Source organism: Pinus tabuliformis, chromosome 3_2 (assembly GCF_031772625.1).
Source record: "Pinus tabuliformis cultivar Carrire ecotype Pingquan chromosome 3_2, CPIR1, whole genome shotgun sequence".
NCBI lineage: Eukaryota > Viridiplantae > Streptophyta > Pinopsida > Pinales > Pinaceae > Pinus > Pinus tabuliformis.
In genome coordinates, this window is record NC_142302.1 from 593,347,572 (window position 1) to 593,366,947 (window position 19,376).

General features: G+C 32.4%; 1 protein-coding gene across 1 annotated transcript; it reads right to left on the reverse strand.

The window, feature by feature from the left end:
* Positions 1 to 327: 327 nt before the first annotated feature.
* LOC149181963 (uncharacterized) lies at positions 328 to 1,223 on the reverse strand. The gene is made up of 2 exons (XM_089418441.1): positions 567 to 1,223; positions 328 to 411 (listed from the first exon to the last, which is right to left on the reverse strand). The coding sequence occupies exons 1-2, from the start codon at positions 1,221 to 1,223 to the stop codon at positions 328 to 330; spliced, it is 741 nt and encodes a 246-aa protein (XP_089274567.1).
* Positions 1,224 to 19,376: the final 18,153 nt, after the last annotated feature.

Genomic DNA, 19,376 nt, shown 5'->3' on the forward strand with positions numbered 1-19,376 from the left:
TGTGATGTTACGAAATCGATACTACATAGATGCCCGAATCACTTGGCCTCAAATCTAAACTAAAGTAAATACTACTTACTTCTGCTAAACCTCCATTAAAAGCAAATAGTGCACCTTGTTCTGTATGCGACCTCTGAATTACACTGCCAAATACTTGCAAAAAAATTCTTTCGATTAACGACCATCCTGAAAATACATATTCAAAATTGAAATACGCCCTCCACACTGCAACACCAAAAAGACATAACTTGACATCAGTATTCTCTTGACGAGCAGAAAACAACACATGTCCTTTGGTATATTAAGGACTTCAAATCACTGTTACCTTCATGTATTTGCAAAGACGGCAGCACCGAAAACATCGTTCAAAGGCGTAGTTGAGACCATAGAAGCCCATAGCAGCTCCAGTGCCTAATAAATATAAAATTATTATGGTCTTCCCATTAACAGCATTACCAACACAAACTACAAAAAACAAGTCCCATTAATAGCAAGCTCCAGTGCCTAATAAGTCCCATTAACAGCATTATGAACCCAAACTATAAACAGCAATAGTATCTCCTTACCTCACTGGGACCGACACTCGCGTTTCGCTCCGCCAAATGCGACAAATCTTTGACATTGAACTTATTGAGCAAGTTAAGGCTGGTGATGGTTGACGAGGGAGATATCTGTAAGTCATCGGTAATTATGAAGGTAACCGTTTCCTTCACATATCCTCCCCCACCGCTTCCACTTCCACTGACTCCTGCGGCATCAGTTCTAACTCCCATGGAAGGGTTATGCAATTGCAACTGATAGCTCATAGTGTTGCCACAGGAACACCTGCCGCCTTTCTCACAGCTAATATGGTGGGTACCGATATCGTACACGTACCCGCAACCGTAATAGACTGTGGGTGGGGGTGCTGAGTCTGTCGACTGTATTCGAAGGATGTTGTTGGAAAGGTTAGGTATAACCTTAGGCTCCAGTAAGTCGGATTTCTCGGAAATCATAAACATAGTCTGCAGCTTGTCTACGCTGTCGTAAAGATTTGTGAGGCAGCCGATTTTCTTTGCTTTTTTCAACGCTGAAAGCAATTTCAGAACGGAACCCGTTGGTAGCGTGAGAAAGCTGAAGAGAAGATCGACAAAATCCTTTCCTGCCTCCGCATACAATATCTTCCGACTTTGCTTGTTCACCAGAAGCCTTAAACTCATGCAACGAGCAGTTCCGCTTGCCATCTGGATCACTTCACAACTGCAATGGAAAATCTGAGCAGAGTCGAACTATAACGTCACGAAACTCGATTTAAAGAAGGTGGTCGCACACCTCCCAAAATTGACGTTTTACTCGACCGTCAATGTACTGCGTGAATGATGCGAATCTCGATCAACCATCGTCATTCTAGATTTTGCTTACGACCGCAGATTTTCGGATTTAATACCACGTGTGGCGAGCATTCGTTAACATCCTTTGTTAAAGGCCTCCAGTTATGTGAAAATATAATCGAGAACCCGTTTGATAAATTGCCATTCAATAATAGTCAAGTTTTAGGTACCTAAAGTTGCCCTTATTGTATTGTATGACATGTAGACTATATGTGCTTCCCATTATCGTCTAAGTACAATCTTTTGTATGTCTTTTAGTTCTGCAAGATTTTCGGTGCATACATGGTATAGGTATAGTAGAAAATTTAAACAAAAAGTTCAAAATTTTTGGGATAACAAGGACAATGGGAAATTTAGTTGTGGCATATTTCAAATTTTGAATAATATATATTAGTATAGATTAGATTTTGGGATAACGAGCACAATGGGAAATTTAGTTGTAGCATATTTCAAATTTTGAATAATATATATTAGTATAGATTTATTTTATTCACAGAATTTTAAGATTTTAGACGGATATATATATATTTTTTTTATTTGGTAAATATTTTTAAAGTGTAAAATACAATATGTTATTTTCTGTTTTTGAAATTATATTATTAATTGCTAAATAAAATATATATAAAACTAAATAAAAAATTAACGATCAGTGTATATATATATATATATGAAGTTGATATTGATATAAGTTAGGTTACATAGATTTTCAAATAATTTACTTGAATTTCTAGCTAAAATATTTTTGAAAACTATAAAATTTAAACATATAATCAGACTTTTTTTACTTCCAATTAATTTACAACATATTCATTTTTTTTGAATTATAACAAGTATGATTTTTCTATTTAAAATATAATTATTTTATTTTATTTTTATTTTAAAGAAGCAAAAGCTACCCATCCCACCATACTCATATTAAATTATAGAATAAAAATTAATAAATATTATGTTACCATAGTTTTAAAGTAATAAAAAAACATAAATAAAAATTAATATGGTTTATAATTTTAATTAAAAAGAAATTAATACCAAAGTGTTGTGGTATATTTTTCTATTTTAAATGGTATATTTTTTAATTTATTTTAAATAATACTAAATATGCTATATAGAACTTTCTAAATTAAAACATAGAAAGTATAAATATTGTTATGAACTTCTAATTTCAAAATAACGATGATCGTAAAATAACTTTGCAAGATTATAGTAATGAAGATATTTATTAGTTAAAATTTTTATAATATTAAATATTATTGTATAATTTTTATTTTATAATATAAAATTATATATATGTATGCGGGTGGCTTGGAAAGAGAGTGTGATGGGTGGGTTAGTAGCTAGGTGTATTATATAAAAGCTTGGATCGCAATGTGTTATTGCATACTCTCTCATATAGATTATTTATGGGAAGCATTTAATTGTTTTCGAGTGAGATCTTTCTTTCGTAGATGCAAGTTTTTATGAATTCATTGTGTAATAAAAGCGTGTAATTATACCGTGGCTACTATTGATGACATTATTAGTCCCAAAGCTTATTTCAAAAGTTATATTTCCCAAAGGGGTATGTTCCAATTCTTTTTATTGCTTCATATTGGAGGAAATAATATGTCTTGCATACAGTCAAGGAACTTTCAGTGTTTAAGGGAAATTGTCCACCTCCTTGTTGATGCTCAATAAAAAGAAGTACCAAGCCCTTCTCACCTCATTTCTTCTTATCTTTATCTATTATCCTTAAGCAAGATAACATTCTTCTCCTTAGTCATCAAAATGCAATAGGAACTTGAAGGCTATGGAAAATCTCTAAAGTTGACACCATCATCTCTTTTCCCCAACCACAATTAGATGGCCCTCTTGAAGGTATATTATTTCAGATTGTCATGGTTCTCAGTCATTTTATGTCGATTTATGTTATGCTCTCTTTGGTATATTATTTGTATCCATCTTCATGGTGCATTCTACTTCTTTCTTATCTTAGGCTTTAGACACTAGAGTTCCTTCCTTCATTGAGTTTCCTTGACCTCCTACTCATTATGTTTTTTGTTGTATCACCCTCCCCTCTTCCTTATCTTTCCTTTCTTTACCTCTAGTCTCTATTGAGAGCTTCATTGGTTGTTTTTCATGCGTCGACAACATGCATGTTCGAGGAGGAAAGTTGGGGACCACGACACCCTCAACAACACGAAGACATGGGCTCTAGATCCCATGCCTCTATTGATCGATATCACAGACACACTCAAATGGTCAATCAATAGGAAATTGATTCCACTGAAAAGGAAACTGCAAAATACAGGGATGACATTTCTTATTTAGATTTTATGCCATCAATTTTCAATTAGATTTCGAACCTCGATACCAATAGGGGTCAAAAAAGTTAATATCTTCACACCATCGACCCTTATTGGAAAATCATGAATCTTCTAGGAAAAATATTGTTTACACTGAATAAGAGTAGGGATAATCTTCTCCTAAGCTTCTCCTACACATGGAGGAATTTCACTTACTTTATCATCTTAGGGACAAGTGCATGGAACGCATGGGCACAATCATTATATGCACCAATGAATGGAATCCACCAAAAAACCATTATCACCTTGCACTTGCCAACAAGTCTCGTTGTCTTTCATGATATGTTATAAATGTCATCAATGATTTATATTTTCTACCTAATTATTTTTGTGTCTTTTCATTTCTGTTCTTTTTATATCACTCGCATTAATGCCAAGCTTTTGTAAACAAAGCACTATCCACATAAAATTTGTAATACAAGTTTTGCAAATTCTATATTCAATTCTCAATTATTTCCTTTAATCCATACTTTCAAAACAAGTCAAATTAAACGAATAATCCAATGTTTGCAATGTAAATGTTACATTGATTAATATATATTTTTAAACTTCAAAAAAAATCTAACACAAATAATAATAACTCTTATAAACTTTTCAAATTATAACACATATTATAAACAAAGTATAAAGATTTACAAAAACTCCCACTTCAAAATAATAAAATAATTTTGCAAAATGATAATAATGACGATGTTATTTATAATTAACTATTTAGAATTAATTAATTATAATTAATTAAAACTTTTTATAATAATAAATATTATTGTATATTCTTAATCTTATAATTATTATTATTATTTTAACTAAATTATTAGAATATATATATATAAACTTAATAGGTTTAGTAGATTAGTTTTCTATAATTTTATAAAATAAATTAAATATATTTTAAACATATGGTTTATATGAAATAACCATTAAACAAATAGATTTTATGAAATAATTATTAATTAAAATATTAAATAGATAGTGTTCATATTTAATATCGATCAACTATAGTGGTTTAGAAGATAAGTTGATATGAGGCTTTTATATCTTAGTGGAAATGGAACAGATAGTAAAGAAGGTTTGATAGAAATTCAAGGTTGCTCAAGAACGACAAAAAGGATATGTCGACAAGATTTTTTTTTAGAGAATTTAGAGTGGGGGATCACGTATATGTAAGGGTCAAACCCAAGAAGAGACTGTTAAGATGAGGCGGTTAGCCCCCCAAATATGTGGTCCTTTACAAATACTAGCTAGAATTGGACCTGTAGCGTATCAATTAGAACTACCTAGCCACATACAAGTACATAATGTGTTTCATGTTTCTCTATTAAAAAAACTATGTGTATTACCCTCAACATATTATTAATTGGCAAGACATACATGTATAATTGAATTTACATATTTACATACAAATGCGAATTATTTTATAAAATGTCATAAACTAATAATAGACTTTCAAATGTGAAACAAGTAGATTCAGATGGAGAATTATTGGTAGAGTCTTTGCGTATTCACGATCAGAGAGAAATAATGTTACAGAGGTGAGTTATCACCCAAGTGAAAGTGCAATGGGTACACTTTAGCCCAGAAGAGGTTACCTAGGAGGATGAAGACCTTATAAGGAATGTGTATCCCGGATTGTTTCAAGGACAAGAATAAACACCGAGGATAGTGTTTCATTCAAGGGGGGAGATGTAACACCTCTTAGACCCTTTAGTTATTGTAAATATTTTTGTTGATTTACTTTTGCTACAGTAGCATGTTAGACTATGGACTACGTAGAAGCCTAAGTGAAACTTAAATGTTAAGTTATTTATTTTATTGTTACTTTTTAACTTAGTTGGCTAGAAAGTCGTGGATATCACAAGAATGACAAAAAATGAACATTTCATCATCGAGATAGTTAGGAGGCAACTATTATGTTCTCTTGAAATAAGTCATCCCAATTTGAGGAGGAGAAAACTTGAGAAGAAGAGAAAGAGAAGAACAAGTGGGAATATCTCATGGGACAGTGTTAAGAGAAGGCAAGACACTAGAATATAGGAAAGTCTTGATTTGGTTAGCCAATGGAATCCCTAGTGTGGACTAGTGAAGTCTACAAAAACTTATGTTGGACTAAGCACAATCTGAGAAGGCTTCAGGAGGATCTTGAACATCCTTGTCTTGACTAATCTGGAAGTGCAATGCTCGGGGGGGCAAGGCATTGATCACTTGTCTCATTAGTTGGGAGGTGTGCTCAGTTCCCTATGGATATATTGGTTGTCTAACTTGTGGATATATTGGTTGTATAACTTAAAATAGGTAAATATCACAGTCGATGATTTTTCTTTGGATGAAATCTATAATTATTCATGGGGAAATTGTAAGTTGGACTCACATTTATTCTTTGTTTCCAAGGAAATGTTTGTACATTAAGTGAGGAATTTGTCCAATGCCTTTTTGTTGTTTTAGATGTAACCTAGATTGTAGAGAGATTATTACTGAATAAACAAGAAAATGCAATGAATATTGTATATAGTTGAAATATGGAATGGTTAGTTCTTGTTAATAAGATTGAAACCGTACACAGGAATAGTCAATGTCCCATTATTAATATATTTATATGTCTCAACAGGTTGATGGCAGGTCCCAAGGGGATATGGGCCCCTCCCACCTACAAAGCTAGATAAGAGTAATATAAGAACAAAAATGCCAAATAAAATGGTTACGGTTATAATGCTAAAGATAAATAAGAAATTGCGAAACTAGATTACAACCTTTCGTTGTTGCTTAAGTCGCATACATCAAATTGTAGCATTTACACAATTTTATCATATTACAGAACCACACAATTTTCACATATGCCACAGTTAGTGTTTTTAATACATTCACTAATTATGCCATCGCCTTATTAGATTGTTGAATCTTGTCATCCTAACAAAAATTATTAAAAACACAGGAGCAACCACAAAGATATTTGCAATGCTAATACCTGCTAATCGAAGACAAAAGAGTATATAGTGCAATTGATCCAGGTGGCTCTAGAGACACACATAGGACAAAGAGGGCTTATGAAAGCTTAAAAATCAAAATGTTTGGAATGAATTCAAACTAGGACCAAAGTGTAGATCTCATCATCCTAGTCGCGAAGGTGTGAACGGTTTGTCAATCCAAGCTCATATGAGGGAGAACGAGCTAGTCAATATTTTGGTCAAAGTTGGGTTGTGGGCCAGGTTTAAGTGTCCTACAATTTTACCAACCCTGAGGCATGAAACCTAGCTCCTAAAATTGGACGAAATTTTGGCCTCGTTAATTTTCCCAATATCCCTTATTTTCTAAAGATTTGAGGAGCACCTATATTTCGAAAAGAATATAAATAAAATTATAAATGAGGTGGCGAGCCACCACCCCTGCCATTCCCAAACTACATAACAAAATATTTTTATTAAAAGGGTCGACGGGCCACGAACCCCGCCGACCAAACCGCACCACACTTTTTTTAAAATTCAAAGGTTGGGTTGACGGCCATGACCCCGCCAAACCCTTCTCCAACCGCATACCATATAACATATAAACCATTAATTATGGGGTGGGCATAGGCCACCTCTGGTGGACCCGGCCCGCACCCCCACACCTTACAATGCCATATAACGCTTAGTATGGCACTGACATGGGTCGAAATCGCCTGGCCCACATGGCTAGACCCCAAGCGGGCGGCCCCAAAAACGAACCCACCGTGAAGGCAACCATAAACATAAAACCAGTGTGCACCTTAACATGCCACCTACCATAATAGTGCCATATGCTATGTTCATTTGTTAATGCGTGGGACATTGGGCGGGCCACGCAATGCAGACCTGGCCCCCTGATTTCAAATTAATTTCGGTTTTGATAAAACAGGTGTTCATTAAAGTAGAGGGGTCAGGGTTTGACCACCCGACCTCCTCCTTATAATGTGGTCACTTAACCAATCCACTTAACTACCTTATTGGTTAATCCGCTGGGAAATATTATATAAATCTAGTATTTTCAATGCACCCGGGGGATAGATGGAAGAACTAGGAGCGGGCATGGTTTTCGAGACAGGAGGACGTTGTGCACGCAGTTTGAGGCAACATTTTGCAGGGGGCTGAAATTTCACTTTGTCAAATTTTGACAAATTTTGTATGGTTTCAGCACTTCTCGATGCCACGAACGCAATGGCGTTGTCCGTTCCTCCATCATAGTTCTGCATTTTTTGGTAATTTTTCAGTATGCAAGTGGAACCATGATTGCTACAAAAACAGGGAGCGGAACCATGATCCATGAAATCTTCCTGAGGAGGTAATTTTTCTCCATGTCGGAATATAGTCAAGTTTATAGTCGTTTTTCATGTTTTTCCACAAGGATCGCAATGGAGAGGTCAGATTCGCCTTTAGAGTTGTAGATTTCCAGTCCACTCATGGAGTAGAATCTTTGAGGAATCTAGGGGGAATCTAAAAGATTCCTTGAGCCCCAGATTCTCAACTTCTCAGAATTCATATTTTGGACAGTCAATTTTGCACTATTCGACGCCGAAAATCTAATGCTACGTTCAGATTTCTCATTCTCTCATTCTCTTCTTCAGCCACTTTTCTGAGTGGAATGCAAGTGTCAACATTCATGTGCGAGCAACCATTTCCATGCAATTGATGCCGTGAGATCGATGGTCCAAGCAGCTTCAGCAGTTTGACATCCGCTTCTTTAGATGGCCCTTGGTTGTGAGGTATATGTTGTGTTCATGTACTTCTTTTTTATGCATTGTGCTACATAGGTCCCTGCTTGATGTTTGATGTGGGATCCTATTTCATACTCATTTTCGTGATTCCTACTTGATGTGATGCGGAATCATCTATGTGATGTACTTATTGTCATGATTTGTCATTTTGTGTTTTTAGATCCCTTTGTTGTATGTTGATGGGATACTCATGTGTTGCCATGCATGTTTGCTTTGAGATCCCTTTTATGCCATGTTGGCGGGATGGTCATCATGCATGAGTTTTATGTCATATTGATAGGAGCCTTTTGACTGAGAGTTCCTGTAGTGGAACATTTCTTAGAGCCACTCTTGCGTGAGGGAATTTTCCTTGTATGATCGCGATAACATCTCTTGTGTACATCATCACTATTGACAACACTTAATGCAGCGGCCTACACCATCTTGACAACGGGGCCTGGAGACATAGTACCTCCTCGACGAACTCCGTTATCAACGACTTATGTTTTTATGTTGCTGATGATTGTCATGTTCCTCTTCTTTACAACATGCACATGTATACATTTATGTTCTTTTAAAGATGCAATTTAAAACATCACTAAAGTAAAAGGTCTTGGAAGGGTCCTTTGTCACACCCAGACCTCGATCAGTAATAAATAAACAACCTCACAGACTTGAACTGCCAATAATCAAATAAGTAATAAATGAATTTGGTCATCAATAAAGAATTTCCAAACAAAACATACTCCGAAGGAATTTGTACAAACTCACAACTTGTTATTTCATGAAAGAAAGATACTATGTACATCGTTTTCCAAAACTTCAGGTCTCATCCCAACCCTTATGGGTGCTACATGTCATTTTGTCACCAATAGGAAAATGATCACCAAGCTGGACCTCTCGCTATCTAATGAGGTGTTTCCAAGCAATCCCCTATAATTTTGGAAGTAAAACTATCACAAATACAACAAAAATCCCGATTTATATTGCTTAAAAACCTATTTTCAAGGAGTGTCGCACTTTTCGTAGCAACTGTCTGCACAACCTCATCTCTAACCATTGTACCCAGAACAATTTGTCACTTTGTTCTCCATTAAAAAGCGTGGTGTCCTTTTAGTCTAGGTAAAAAAAAAAAGAAATTTCTAGAAACCTTGTAGGGGTATAATATACCAACAAGAAGGACTGGAGCCCCTACCTAGTTGGGCCTTATCCCTTTGTTTATCGATCTACTTCTTCTCTTTTTGGATCCCTAATCCCTCTCTTTATGGATCTAATCCTTAGAAAGAGGATCTCAAACCTCCTCCTCTTGGCATCTAAATTCAACACACACTAGAGGGGAAGGAGTTCACTTTTGAACTAATCTTATATTGTCAATTTGAGGCTAGAATCTTGTCACGTAAGGGAATATTGGAGACTATTGGAAGGAGGTTTACAACATCAAGGCTAGTTTATATCGAGTCTCCTTTTTATTCAATTATAATAAAAAAGAGTGTTTCTTTCTCACTATATTGTCCAATGGATCTCATGTATTTCTTTTTTACTTTCAATTTTCCATTGGTAATGATGTTAGGTACTTGTCTCGTTCATCACTAATATAGACTTTACTTAATCATTTATATATCATATGTCTTTGATCCTTTGTTTGTTATTGCGGTTGTAGAATTGGATTCTAAGCATTAAGAAGTTTCATTAAACTACAATAAGGGTCTTCATTAGGCATTTTGACTAAAAGGTATGGATTCTATATTTTGTTATCTTTATTTCTCATTCGATAAAGACAAGAATTTTCCACCTAACAGCGGGTAGGCTCCATATCAAACAATAGAAGAAGAAGAGAACTTGAAACCCTAGATTAGCAATTTTGTTATTTCGAGTGTCGACCTAGCCATAGTTAAAATGATATAACAAAATTAAGTTCCATGACTGGCAGCAGTATGCTTGTAGACTCACAACAACTAAAATACAATAAGGGAAATTACACTGAGTAGGGTTTTTGGAGAACCTAGAAAAAAAGAAAACATTAGTGAGGCAGGAACGTTATAAGGACGAGACCCCAAAACTCCAAAGGTAAGAAAATCTAGTTCAAGAGTGTGAGTAGTACAAACCCAAACTTGCACAGAGAGCATGTATAGGATTGGTAAAAGTATAGAATTATAATTTTGGAACTAATAAAATTGGCCAAGGAACAAGTACTTGAGGTCATATGCATACCCTCATCCCTGCAAATGAAAGAGAGACCTTAGCTTGCAGTTGAGGAAAAGAAAAGGAAGGTTTAACTTTTGGAAATACTAGTGGCATCCTCTCTTACCTAGGCATCTCAGGCTCATATAGGAGAACCCACCACTGGACCCATTCAGCTACAAAATGCCAACTTGAGCTAAGATATATAAAGAGATGGAAATTTTAAACTCAGTTCAATGTAAAAACATAACGCGCTGAAGAGAAAAAATGGTTTATGCAATTAACTCTGGAAAATTATTATAACTGTAGAGAAGCGGGGATTTGTAACTAGGAATTAATCAAACCCTAGTTGAAAGTCACAATAGAGAGGTTCTCTTAGTGATGGTGTGCAAATGACTAGTAATAAGAGTGAGAAAAGTGATTGGTTACCATTATTGAACCACAATTTCCTAAACCCTTTGATCTGAGTCCGAGCTGATCAATGTTCGGTCATCTCCCAAATGTCTAAAGCATGAGACCTAGCAAAGTGTAGTGATAGGACAAAGTTGGGATCCAGAGGATTCGACATGTGCCTCATTAAAATCTTATAACCTTATGAAATATTAAACGAGAAGTTGAGATAAAATTCAACTCTTATAAGCCTGTAAAATATTAACCCAAAAGTCAAGCTAAATTTTAGGGGAAACCAAAACCCTGTTAATTCGTAAACTCCTTCACGGACCACTTACACCTACAGTTGTGATTTATTAACTTAAAGGAAAAATATATAAATCATTCCCTAAGGAGGTGTGATGATGAACGTGGTCAAGCCCCAAACATAACATTTAATTAGTTGTTCATTCGAGATAGTGGGTTTCTCATGATATGTAGCATAGTATAAATAAAGGTAAACGTTGAACTATGACGACTATAGTAATTTTTTTGATCAAGTACTTTAATGGTTCCTTATGTTGTTATTAGCATGGTAATAATCGTCAGTAAATATAAATTAAAAAAATTATTTTAATGGGATAGATGTGTGGCCTATATTTATTTTATATATTCTCAATATCATTGAAATTTTTTAGGATGGTAATTTTATTTATGTATTTAAAAATATAATTATAATAAACAAAAATATTTATTATTCGAAAATGAATAATATTTTTAAGTTAAAAAATTAGAACAATTAGATTATATTTGTATTTAGATTTTTTAATATAAAATAATTTACTCAATTTAATTAAAAAATAAATCTGAAATTATATATAAAATAATAAAATATTGTACTTAATTATAATATTAAAATATAAAAAAGATTTTAACTAATAAAAAAATTATTTATATATATATATTTGATAAATGGAAATTCAAATGGAACAATATAATAAATATATAACAATAGGGAATCAATCAGAATTAAAATTTTAATTAAATCTAAATTTATATATAAAATATTATACTTAATTATAATATTAAAATATAAAGATAATTTTGGCTAATAAACAAATTCTATATAGATATATTTATAATACAAAGTATAAATAGATATTCAACTTGAACAATGTAACAAGTATATAACAATGGGAATCAATGAGAAGTAAAGTTATTTTAAACTAAATTTATAAATGGAAGTGTTACACGTATATTCTAAATTTATTAAATTTCCAGATTTATTTTGGATAGTTTAATTTTGATAAGAAACGTATTTTTATATATTCAAATTTTAATATTATATATATATATATATATATATATATATATATATATATATATATATATATTAATTAAATAATAAAGAATACAATTTGTCAAATTTAAATTTAAAATAAAATTATATTTTAAGTAAAGTTTTTCGATATAAATTATATAAAATAAATTTTTGGCTGATGTTTTTAGAACCAATAAGTGTGGTTCATCATGAGGATTATTATTATTATCTAATTTTAAGGTTAAGGTCAATCCATACACCAAATTGGAGTATGAGACCCTCTTGTTTGTAGGACAAGGGACTCACCTTTGTGCATCTATTTGATTGCTAAGTGTACTAAGGCATACATACTCTACACCCTCTCGTTTTGAACCCGTGACATTTTAAGAAGAAACACATGTTTTTAATCATTAGACCCACGCATACATACTCTACCCCCTATTTGACTGTTAAGTGTACCAAGACATACATAAGTCATACATATTCTACCCTTTGGTTTTGAACCTGTGACCTTTTAAGAAGAAACACATGCTTTTAATCATTTGGCCCATGCATATATACTCTACCCCCTCTGTTTTTGAACCTGTGATGTTTTAAGAAGAAACACATGCTTTAGGCCCAAGAAACACATACTTTTAATCATTAGGCCCATGCATACATACTCTACCCCCTCTGGTTTTGAACCTGTGACCTTTTAATAAGAAATACATGCTTTTAATCATTAGGCCCGGGCATACATACTCTATCCCTTACATACTCTACCCTCTGGTTTTGAACTTGTGACCTTTTAAGAAGAAACACATGCTTTAGGCCCAAGAAACACATGCTTAGAAGAAACACATGCTTTAGGCCCAAGAAACACATGCTTTTAATCATTAGGCCTAGGCATACATACTCTACATACTCTACCCCCTCTGGTTTTGAACCTGTGATTTTTTAAGAAGAAACACATGCTTTAGGCCCAAGAAACACATGCTTGTGACCTTTTAAGACTAAAAACATGCTTTAGGCCCAAGAAACACATGCTTGTGACCTTTTAGAAAGAAACACATGCTTTAGGCCCAAGAAACGCATGCTTTTAATCATTAGGCCCAGGCATACACACTCTATCCCCTACATATAAGAAGAAACACATGATTTTAATCATTAGGCCTAGGCATACGTACTCTACATACTCTACCCCCTCTGGTTTTGAACCCACGACCTTTTAAGAAGAAATACATGCTTTTAATCATTAGGCCTAGGCATACATACTCTACATACTCTACCCCTTCTGGTTTTGAACCTGCGACCTTTTAAGAAGAAATACATGCTTTTAATCATTAGGCCTAGGTATACATACTCTACCCCCTCTGGTTTTGAACCCATGATCTTTTAAGAAGAAATACATGCTTTTAATCATTATGCCCACTCCTCAAGCTATAACGTTTATTTTATTATTATTATTATCATATAGTGATTAACAATCTTTTATATTTCTATTTTTTTCTTTTTAAGAAGAAATACATGCTTTTAATCATTAGGCCCCCTCTTCAAGCTATAACGTTTATTTTATTATTATTATTATTATTATCATATATCAATTAACAAACTTTTCTATTTCTAAATTTTTTTGTGACCTTTTAAGAAGAAATACATGCTTTTAATTATTAGGCCCACTCCTCAAGCTATAACGTTTATTTTATTATTATTATTATCATATATCAATTAACAATATTTTCTATTTCTAAAGTTTTTTTATGACCTTTTAAGAAGAAATACATGCTTTTAATCATTAGGCTCACTCCTCAAGCTATAAAGTTTATTTTATTATTATTATTATTATCATATAGCAATTAACAATCTTTTATATTTCTAATTTTTTTTCCTTTTAAGAACAAATACATTGTTTTAATCATTAGGCCCACTCTTCAAGCTATAACGTTTATTTTATTATTATTATTATTATCATATAGCAATTAACAATCTTTTCTATTTCTAAATTTTTTTCTTCCGATTTTCTAGTTTACATGTCCATTATTACGGGGAGGGTAGCACAAGATTTCAAGCCAAGGCCTTCGTTCCATGAGACTTCATTCCACGGCCATCACCACTTACCCCACACAGACTTCTATTTCTAACTTTAACTCAATTAGATAAATCAAAATTTATTCCCAAATAAATTTATAATTTTTACTTTTTTTTTGTTTTTTCTTTAATTTAATATGATATATTACTATATAATAACATCTCCTCTATATTTAATTGTGTAGTAAAAACAAATATCTATTAACTTTAAATATTTTAAAATAACATAAAAATAATAAATTTCTCACTATATATCAATCAATCAAGAGAGTGAATGCTTACCTTCTATATATACAAACCTACATCTACTTAACTCTCAATTTATAAGTGAATGCTTACCTTCTATGTATACAAACCTACATCTATTTAACTCTGAATTTATAGCTCTAAATGTATTAATCATTTAGAGGGATGCAATAGGTATACTCCATCTATCAGAATCTAATAAAGGAAAAAATAAAGTAGATTTCTCTTTGAGGAAAATACAATGAGTGTCACATCCTTGGCTAGGATCTGCTTGCGTTGGTGATGTAGATTTTTTTTTCAAACAATGTTGGAATAGGATGCAGATTTGGAGTGTTTGAAGACGAGTAACAATATAAAATCATTGCGTGGATAAGTGAAGGAGAGAATGCCCTATATAGTCTTGCACAACTACTACAAATTTGTTTCATGCTTGCGTCTATGACTTTCTAACAAATGTCTGGTACTTATGTTTAACATATACCTGTTAAACATGTTCAGGGCTTGATCCACGTATCATGATTAGGGTTGGAATTTGGATTTATTGTTAGTTATTATATTTCAAATTCAAATGTAAAATGTTTGGTACTTATGTTTAACAAAGTTCTGGTACTCATGTTTATGATTAGGGTTGGAATTTGGATTTATGGTTAGTTATTATATGTCAAATTCAAAATTTACTCATGTTTATGATTAGGGTTGGAATTTGGATTTATGGTTAGTTATTATATGTCAAATTCAAAATTTAAAATGTCTCGTACTCATGTTTAACCAATGTTTGTTATTTATGTTCAGGGCTTGACCAATGTATCCTGCCTAGGGTTGGAATTTGGATTTATGGTTAACAAAGGTCTGTTACACATGTTCAGGGCTTTGACCAATGTATCATGCCTAGGGTTGGAATCTGGATTTATGGTTAGTTATTATATGTGAAATTCAAATTTAATTTAGTATAAGCATATTGATATATGATAGCAAAAAATAAAATTAACGGTGGGAGGGAGTCTAATCAGTCTCGACTTTTTAAGTTTCTACTATTCGGAGGGCCATAAAACCCCATATTCATGGTAGATTCACAACCTCAGGGTGGAGTCCACAGCCTAATCATTCTCTCTAAGTCTACTCAACTACTTCAGCATCCAAACTTCATTTCACATTATTTGTTTATACTATATTATAAGATTTTGTCATTAAAGGAACATCCTGTACACATTTAATGACACTGAACGAGTGAATATATACCTCAAATCAACTCTGCTCTGGGCAGGTCAAGGTGAGTTGGACAATTGTCAGTGTCGAGCTTCATCAGATAATGGTCATGGTGAGTGGTAGGTATAAATTAAAGTGAAGAGAAAGAAGAATTAATAACGTTTTGAAATAGTTATTGCTCGTCCAAAAAACCGTTTTCTCCAATTTCAAACACATCCAAAAAACAGACCTACAGTTTTTTTGCGCCATGACGGGCAAAAATTCCCGTCAGATCCCTGATCATGACCCTGACCATGAGCCCTACACAAATTTGTCGGCGTTGCCAAAAGACCATATATCTGCCATTCTCTCCCTTAATACAAAACACTTTTCCAGTCTATCCTAACACTGACTACAGCAAATTCCTTTCTCAACAATGCCAGCAGATCATACGCAAGACTGCCACACCCGTTGCATTTTGCTCAAAAAGAGAACTCTCATTCGTCTCTATGACTCTTCCCACATTTAATTTTTTCTTAAAGAAGTGGAAAGGACATATTGATGAAATAATCTCCTCATTGATGATGGTGCGAGCATGGAGCACAAAGCCTCCTCGTAGACTTTATTTTGTGCATGAATAGAAATAAGCTAATTTACTGAGTGAAAGATTTCAGACAGGTTGTGCAGAAAATTCACAAAGAATTGACGAACATTTGAAGCAAATAATCTTGCCTGCCTGTAGTCTGAACGCAGCTTAATCGATAAAGAAATGAGGCAAATATATATTACTGAAGTATTTTAAAATGATTAAAAATAAATCTATTTCAAGATGTTTAACTTGAGTATGCATTAGCCATTAAGCAGATTTCGTAAACAATCCAGCAAACTTTAAGCATATCATAAAATGTCTGAGCAATTTCGTTACAAAATGGGAGCTCCATGCATTCAGTTTATCCAAATTGGTTTCGTAGCCGTCAATGTTAACTGAGAATCCAATTCTTGTATGATTGTACATAGTAGATACTAAGATTCAGCAATGATATATTATTACCATGCATGAGAATCTGGATTTGCATACCCTCCAACACAGAAAATTACTAAAAGCAATATCAAATGTTGACTTCATCGCCCCTATGCTTTCCTTAAGTCCCCACACACCTCCAGTGTGGAAGGAGGTCACTTATACGACACAAGATGTTAACCATGGGGCGATTTAGCTCAAACAGAGTTATATGCGAAGGTATTCGACCTGAAATCTAATATAGATACTCAACAATGTTAGTAATCTTAAACTCCAACGAGGGTTGGTCAGTAACGTTCATCCCAAGTCATGTGAGGAAGGCTATCTATATCTTTCAAGATCATATCTCACTATATCAAGAACTAATTATTATTTTTGGATTTTAATTTTATTTTTATTAATTTAACACAACATTACATAATATTTTACATAAAGTAATAAAATATTTTTTTAAATATTACTGCATAGTAGTAATCTTGTTAAGAGGCATTCCAATTAAGTAAAAAGGCGTTAACAATTTAGTAAAGGAGAGATGTAACATCTTTAAATTAAAAAAATGAGATCTTTATGTTTAAAGATTTTAAAAATATATACCAATTTAAAATAAATAATGTGATAGGTTTACCTTGAAAAATAAGAAATAAATCTCAATTTATATTTTTGAATTAGAAAGTAAATCTCAATTTATACTTTTGAATTAGAATTAAATTTAAAAATACTATCTATTTTCCCATATCTCGATAATAATAACAACAAACAAAATTATATTTTAAAAGAATATATAGGAATCCATTTAATATTGAAAACATATAAGTTGAATTTAACCTAAATTAAATTAAAAATAGAAATAGAAAGGTTATTAAAACATATAAATTCAATTGAACATAAATTAAATTAAATGTAAAATTAAAAGGTGGTTAATTAGGTTGGCCATAGACAAAATATAGTAAAATAATTCTGGTAGTAGTTGTATTTCAAAAGTTCAGAATTATTTTAAAAATAATCCTTTTAATTAAATTGGTTAATTAAAAGGATATATAAATATGAATTATGTTTTTGTGATGCTTTAATGAGAAATATGATGATGTTGATGACTACGACTAATGACCACTAATACCAATATGGTATATAAGAGATTAAGAAGGTAAGAAATGAATCGAAATCCTTTAACATATTGTTTCCATACTTAAAAAGAAATGAGCCAAGTGTTCTGATATCATCATACCTTTGCACATTAGTAATTCATGAAGGTTAGTAGGGTGACATATTTTTTGAAAATTAGGATGGATTTGACTAAAAATTATGCAATATAAGATATAGTTCTTTTCATCTTCAATCCTATTAGTATTGCACAAGTGACAAATGCTTTCTTCCTAAGTTATTTTGGGGGTAGACCAATGCCTAGTTTCACTATGAAGCTCAACATAATTTTTTCTTATCTTAGTAATGTTCATTTTCTCATTAGTACTCTTCAAGGCACATAAATAATTAATGTTTTCAAGATTGAGATTGATAACCTCCTTGATATCTTAGTTTTTTTTCCCTCTAACTCTTTGGAAGTGAATCTCCATGATTAGAAAACTTGTTTTATATATATATATATATATATATATATATATATTCCTGTTTAACTCAAATGCGAGTTTTATTTATTTAATAATTATAATAAAGAAGCTTCTATAATTTAATTATTTTTTTGAATTTTCTTAATATTCACAAGTTGAAATGTAAGATGAATCAAGTAAGTGTTTTGATGCTTATTTTCATTTTCCTGACAATTTAATTTATATTACTATGACAAGTTTATATGTCAATAATAATAATTTAATTTTCTTTATGAGTTAGTCCTTGTAATGGAAAGAAAAATATCTATTTGATTAATTAAAAATGGAATTAATTATTACTTTTTATTTAAAGTCTTATGCATCTACAAAATATCCTATAACTATATATATATATATATATATATATATATATAATTTCTTAGAAATTATAGAGATATCAGATAGGGATTGTGCACACAAAAAATCACACACTATGTTATTATGGACCACAAAAAATTACATATATAGTTGTAGTCACCAATGTCTAGATGATAAAATCTAGAGAAAGTGGATCTATGATTCATAGACAACTGATACACATTGGGAAATAACTGCTTCTAAAATCGCACTAAGGGACTCACAATGAAAACTCACAACAACCTAAAGCACATGGAAGCATTACTTCCAACATAATCCCTTAATTCTTACATGTAACAAATATAGAAAACACAAATTACAACAATAAATGAGTCTTTGTCATATTTTTCGGATATGGTCATCACTAGGACTCATATCCACTCTAAAATCTCACAGTTTCTACTCTTTTCTTTACCACACTTTCAAGCTTCCCACTTGATCCATCTAAGACATAATCGCTTCAAACCATCATTGACCTAATTTGTAGAATTCACGCTTCTGATCCTCTGGAAGCATGACGGGTGAGTTTCAAACACCTCGTAAAACATCCACCATTTTTTGAATATATGGCCTTTCGCCATATTCACTAGTTATCTAAGATATCATTATAG

Excerpts from the sequence above, each read along its gene's own strand:
- LOC149181963 (XM_089418441.1), bottom strand. The coding sequence starts at position 1,223 with ATGGCAAGCGGAACTGCTCGTTGCATGAGTTTAAGGCTTCTGGTGAAC. Across the intron at positions 412-566 it reads CGAGTGTCGGTCCCAGTGAG|GCACTGGAGCTGCTATGGGC; the intron begins GTAAGGAGATAC and ends TATATTTATTAG.